Source organism: Myxocyprinus asiaticus, chromosome 42, assembly GCF_019703515.2.
Source record: "Myxocyprinus asiaticus isolate MX2 ecotype Aquarium Trade chromosome 42, UBuf_Myxa_2, whole genome shotgun sequence".
NCBI lineage: Eukaryota > Metazoa > Chordata > Actinopteri > Cypriniformes > Catostomidae > Myxocyprinus > Myxocyprinus asiaticus.
The window spans coordinates 5507373-5514197 of NC_059385.1; the positions used below are offsets into that span (position 1 = coordinate 5507373).

The 6825-nt window shown below is 39.4% G+C and overlaps 1 protein-coding gene across 1 annotated transcript; it reads left to right on the top strand.

The window, feature by feature from the left end:
- Positions 1-390: 390 nt before the first annotated feature.
- LOC127432593 (arrestin domain-containing protein 3-like) lies at positions 391-6541 on the top strand. The gene is made up of 8 exons (XM_051683878.1): positions 391-869; positions 2986-3067; positions 3153-3300; positions 3385-3487; positions 3625-3881; positions 3967-4123; positions 4467-4609; positions 4720-6541. The coding sequence occupies exons 1-8, from the start codon at positions 590-592 to the stop codon at positions 4786-4788; spliced, it is 1239 nt and encodes a 412-aa protein (XP_051539838.1). The 5' UTR covers positions 391-589; the 3' UTR covers positions 4789-6541.
- The last annotated feature ends 284 nt before the right edge of the window (positions 6542-6825 follow it).

The window sequence follows — 6825 nt, forward strand, 5'->3', positions numbered from 1 at the left end:
TAAGATAATGATAATGAAAAGCTATGGGAAAATATGATTCTGCAAAATAAAACTTATAAATAACTACTAGACAACGTTGCCACACAAAAAACTCCCTGCAACGTTCTGGAAAAGTTGGTTTATGGTTATAAAAACCTAAAGCGAACGTATTATAACCTAAAAATAACCAAATAGGAACAATACACTAACCTTAGGGGAATTTTCTGTTTGCAATTTAACATTAATTTTCAAGCTGTGTACATGTGCATGCACAGAAAGACAGTACATATAGTACTGAACAAATTTCAAGCACAAGCAGCACAAAAAAAGTGGGAAGAGACAAGGCAGCAACCTTATCGATTGCGCATGCGCAGTCAGGATGTTTGCCCAACAAACGGTGGTATAAAAGCGGAGTTTGCTTGAACACGGGAGTACAGCTGCATACTTACATGCAGTTGCTGTTGAACTCAATGCGTTACTGGCGACTGTAGCACTGACCCTGCCTGCAGCCTTTCTGCATGGCAAAATCCTTAGTTAGTCCTTAAAATCATCGTACAGATGAGACAATCTTTTTATTTTAATAATCTTACAGTTTAGTAAGCTCTCCACCATGGTGCTCGGAAAGGTGAAGAACTTCTTCGTCAGCTATGACTGTCTCAATGACAGCAATGTCCCGGTATTCGCCAGCGGGGATGTTGTCTCAGGTCGAGTGGTCGTTGAAGTTACCGGAGAAATTCGCGTGAAATCTTTGAACATTCACGCGAAGGGACTGGCGAAAGTTCGGTGGACTGAGTCACGCAATGCTGGGTCCAACACTGCCTATACACAGAATTTCACGGAAGAAGTGGAATATTTAAACCACAGAGACGTCCTAATTGGACATGATCGAGGTAAGGAGGATTCTATTTGTGTAATTTTACTGTAAATGAACGAACTGTCTGTGAACGATGCTCAATGGGACTGCAATGACAGACGTTCCTTGCATTGTGCCTTTCTTGGCTGTCTTTTCATATACACTTTAATATAGCCTATTCGAATTCAAAATGTATTTTTATATTTTACTTTGAAGTGTTGAAATCCATTGGCATGGGTAGAACTGAAACTAAAATCAGGAAGATAAGATTTATTTAATAAAACTTATGCAGATGATGCTTGGTGCACATGGATTCCTTCCTCGTACGAGTTTACATTTGTATACATTTTAGAAATGGATTAAAAACATCCTGGATCGAATCGTACTTACAAAATGATTCAAACAACATAAATTCTCAATCAAATTATTCACGGGAGTTCATAAACAGGATGCTCTACTGTCCAAAACAACAACCACCCTGTTAATCTTCTACCTGCAACGCGTATATTTTCCTTCAGTGTTTGGAATACACGTCTTATACATAATTCTTATAATCATATTACGACACACGTTTTATGTATGATACATTGTAGTTTCTTTAATAGGCGGTTCTAGTAAGTTTGTAACCTTTGTTAGAAGCGGTTCAAACCTGTTCAGAAACTGGTGGGGGGGTTTGCGAGGCCGTGCCTCTGCTCGCTGATTGGTGGAGGTCAAGCCAATCTGCTCGCTGATTGGTGGAGGTCAAGCATATCTGCTCGCTGATTGGTGGAAGTGCTCGTGCGTCTTAACTGATATCATACTTTTGCAGAACTGTCAAGGCTGCTATGCAACTTAGTTGCTACAATGTTTCCTCATGCAGTATTTAATGAAACATTGTTAAAATGTGTGATATCTTCAAGCCTGGTCCTATGCATCATTATGTATTCATTTAAAGCATTTTTTAGACTGTACAACCAGGTCATTTCAGTCCTGTAACTATGTTAGTAAGCAAATGAATGGAAGCATATTCCACTGGTTAGTAATTGTAAAATATTCGGTCAAGATGAAGGTTACGTGTGTTTAAATTGTGTTTGTACTTTTTCTGAAAATTGTTTCTTGTCTAATTAAAATTTGCTAGTGCCAAAACTCTGTAATATTTACTCTGTAACAACTCAAATGAATATGTTGTTTTTGTAATGAATATTTTCTACTAATAAAATAAGTAAAATTATTTATTTTGTCTTGTCGTTTTTTAAAATTGTGTCTTTCTAAAAAAAACAAAGAAAAAACAAACAAAAAAAAAACCCGAAACCATGCTGCAGTACACATGTGGGTTCCTTATGGGGGCGTTGGGGAAAACGCTCCGGCTCCGGCTCAGCCAATCAGGAGCCGCCTAGTAATACATGCATGAGGAAATCTGGCTGAGAGCTGCTGCTTGCGCCGGTTCAGTCCGGTCTTCTCTAGCTTTTGGCTGCCTTCGAGTGAGAGGCTTATAGTTATTTACAGCAGTATGTGGAACTGCTTAAGTGGCAGGAAAGAAGAACATACAGAAACATTAAATGCATACAATTTGAAACGGTTGCTTCAACATTTTTACAACCAAATATTCCTGTTGATTTTATCTGACTTGGAGTGAGAGTTGTTTACAGCAGTCTGTGGAAACTGCTTAGGTGGAAGTAAAAAATAACTGGCAGGAAAATTAAATATATTTAGAAACAATAAAAATGATTGTAATTGAAGAAAATATTCCAATGTTCCATTCCATTTTAGCTGTAAATGAAGATACTTAATATTGTTTTCACTTTTACATAGTTCTTTTGTTTCCCCACTTTGCAAAATATAAATATTAAAGGTTTGGTGATGGAACAAAGGAGCCCCACATGGTGGTGTTTTTTCCCTTTTAACTTGTTTTAAAGGTGCAAAACATTTCTATCATATCAAATTAATCTGTACTGTTTGCTATTTTGGTTCCACTTTTGCAAAAAATCATGCATTTTATACTGACATTGCATTGACCACCTAGTTATACTTTTACAAATGATGTGCCTTAATGTGTATGAAGCACTGAGGCAGTGGAGGTTGTTTATTTGTCTTGTGTTTAGGGTTCTTGAGGAATGTTCAAGGTATGGTATATGTTGGTATATCGAATTTTATTTTCCCTTCCTTTACTTTAGATGATGACAACTGCGATGATGGCTTCACCGTTCTTCACTCAGGGCGACACGAATTTCCCTTCAGTCTTGAACTGCCCCAGACGTGAGTAACTCTCCTGTCTGATTGTACACATATATAATGTATCGACTGAAACACTTACATTATTTTTTTTCATGCCTCTTTCCAGGCCTTTGGCTACATCATTTGAAGGCAAACATGGCAGTGTGCGGTACTGGGTGAAGGCGGAGCTCCACAGACCGTGGCTCCTACCCATGAAAGCCAAGAAGGAGTTCACTGTCTTCGAGCACATTGACATCAACACTCCACTGTTACTGGTGAGAGAAATGAATTTGAAACCTAATGACTTGAAAGTTGCTATGGTTTTAGAGGCTAATATATTGCCCTTTTTTCATTCATAGTCTTCTCAGGCTGGCACAAAGGACAAAACTCTTTGCTGCTGGTTCTGCATTTCTGGGCCTATTTCACTAAGTGCCAAAATTGAGAGGAAGGGCTACACTCCAGGTGAGATAACAAACTTGTCTGCTCGGTCATATATTGTAAGCTCTGAGGTCATTGTTTAAGATGTATGTTTCTATCAAAAGTATTATTTTCTTAAAATCTTCATCAGATGGACTGAACCTGTTTGGTTTTCTTTGCAGGCGAGTCCATCCAGATCTTTGCGGAGATCGAAAACTGCTCTTCCCGTGTGGTTGTGCCAAAGGCTGCCATCTACCAAACTCAGACCTTCTTTGCCAAAGGCAAGGTCAAGGAGATTAAACAGCTCGTTGCTAACCTCCGTGGAGATCCTCTACCCTCTGGCAAGACCGAGACTTGGGACGGCAAGATGTTTAAGATTCCACCCGTTTCACCTTCCATTCTGGACTGCAGCATCATCCGAGTGGAATATTCTCTAATGGTGAGTTCTAGGCTTATTTTCATTCAACAACACAGATTGGTCACAGACACCTGGCAAAATGGTTAACCGTAACACTTTTCAACAGGTGTACGTGGATATCCCTCGGGCTGTGAACCTGACCCTGAACCTACCCCTTGTGATCGGCACTATCCCACTCCACTCTTTTGGTAGTCGTACCTCCTCCGTCAGCAGCCAGTGCAGTATGGCCATGAGTTGGTTGGGGTTGCCTGAGAGGCCTGAAGGTACGGCACATCCAAACCATTAGATCATGGTTACTCAATTCTGCTCTTTAGTTCCACTTTCCTGCAGTTTTCTTCCAACACTTCTCCATCAAACTTGGCTGTAATTTGGAAGTAAACCCCAAAACATTGATTGGCAAGCTAAAGTGTGTTTGATCAGAGTTTGAATGAAAGGAAGGTAGATCTTCAGGTGTACGATTGAGTACCCCTGCTTAAGATGCCCACGGTGCTTTCACAAATCTTCAACATTGAACAAATGGAAGGAAGCTAGGCATCATCATAGCCAAAAGTATGGCTTAGAAGTCTCTTTTTGGTCTAATGTGGGGCTTGTCCTCTCCTCTTCCAGCTCCACCAAGCTACTCTGAAGTTGTCACAGATGAACAGCGACAGAACAATCTTGAGGTCTCAGCTATAAGGGATGAGATCGAAGGACCACTTTACACCTACATTCATGAGTTCCGTTACCAGCCCCCACCTCTGTATTCCGAGGTATTTTGCATTTGTTGTTCCATCAGAGACTTCTTGTAGTTTGTGCCTTGGAATCTGAAAGGTTGTAGCCTGAAACAGACTTCTAATAATTTTTCCTTCTCTCTTCATAGGTTGACCCCCATCCTGAAGAGGTGTGCACCCCCTTGGACAGGAGGCCAGATACTTGTCCATCCCGCTGAAGGAGTGTCCACACCTGACCAGTGTTGTCAGGGATCTCTAATCTCTACAACCTTTAACCCTTCAGCTGGGGTTTGTTATTCCTCAATGTGGAGGCACGAGTGGCCATTTATCTTGGTGATGCAGACGGATATCCTCCAGGAAACACTCCCAGTCCCAGGGTTGTCCACTAGGTCGACTCTGGCTCAGTGGCCCGTGCTGAAGATCTTGAGCAATCCTTCTCTTCCATCCATGGTAAAAAAAGAGCACAGACAAGATTTGCAGGAGTAAAACTGTGCCTTTGACATCGGGATGGACTAAACACAAAGCCACTGAAAGCAAGAATGTAGTGGCCAAAAGTCTTGATGCCTGTTCCTAATTTTGGATTTGATTCTTCACTTGTTTGAATGATTAGACCAAAACAACGTGGTGTTTAGGGACGAGACAACCACCTTTAGACAACAAAGTATCTCCCAACAACCAATGCAAATCCAACAACCACTCCAACAGAACAAAGGCAGACTTTTCTAGACTTTCTTTTTGTTGATTGCTGGTTGTTTCTTGATGCATAAGTGGCTTTACCACTTCAAATTTCTTTAGATTTTCTTGAAACATTTTGAGGAAATTTGGAAACTGAATATGTGGACGTTATGAGAATTGCTGTAAAGCATTATTTGTGGAATTCATGCCATGTTGCCGTTCTGCTACAACTATCGAACTACACTGCAAGAGTATCAAATAGCACATGGCACTGACTCAAGTGGCGAAAGAAAAGAGACCATTCACGACGGAGTGGAACACTCATCGAGATGCAAGACGATTGACATTCCTGAATCAGTCCTCCAGCTCTCTGTTACGAAATAGACAGAAAACTGCACTCCAGAACTCTTCATTGAGCTTTGTATGTTGAACAACTGAGAGCTAATTAACAGACTTTCTTTTGTTAGTACTTATTTAATGATGACTGTAGCCTGTTGGCATTGGCCCTTGTTGTTTTATGACGATTAGCACTTTTCATTGCATTCAAAGTGAATACCGAAGCTTGTTTGCACAAGTCTAATGAAACATTTGCCATGAAGTTTACACATGTGATTTTGGTATGTTTGTTTACATGGATGCTATTGTTAACAGACAAACTAAAACCACTTGTTGTCCGTTTGGACTGATAAATCAATCTTTTTGGCCTTGGCTTTTTTTTTTTTTCCACTGCTTATGGCTGAATTTGTGCACTGTGCTTACATTTACATGGCAAAAAAGGGAATATGTAATGTTTGTGAACTGTATGCATTCTTACTTTTGGTGTTTGTGCTTAACATTAGCATGGGTCATAATGAATATTGTGTCACTGTTTAAGAGCCCCCTGTTTTTCTTGTCTTTTATTTTGAAAGCACATTCTTAAACATGCACTTCCAGGGAATGAAATAGCCCTTAGAGACTCAACATTATTAATATAATGTTCATTGCTAACAAAATACGTGTGTGTGTGTGTGTATATAGAAGACAAAGTTACTCTTCATTCAGGCAGGTCCATAGCTAGGCAAATTAAAGCTTCCATTTTGTAATTTCAGGGTCTGATGGGTATGAATTATGAAATTGGTATATGTCAAAAGGTGCAATATTCTCTGTTACACAAGTGTGTAAGTGTGTACACATAGTTTTGTATTCTAAGATTGTTGCTAACTTTTGTACCATGGTTTTGTAGGTTGTCAGTTGTCACAGAAAAAAAAATCACTTGTTTGTTTTTCACCTAAATCTTTGAAATAAATGTCATTTTCTACAAAACGTTTAAGTACTCTTGTTTTTTTTTGTTACACAAACACCATCATATATACACTAAAAACATTACACATTTGACAAACACAATCTTTAAGCTTGCAACATGTTTTATTGAGTTGATTCTACACATTAATACAAAATGTTCTTGCACTTTAATACAAAACTCATTTAATCAAATCACTTTGACTGAAAGCAGAAATTAGGTCATATATCATCACCCTGAGCATTGCCAAACGCTCATGTTGAAAGACAAAACCAGACAGTGTGTTCCATCATACATCAGG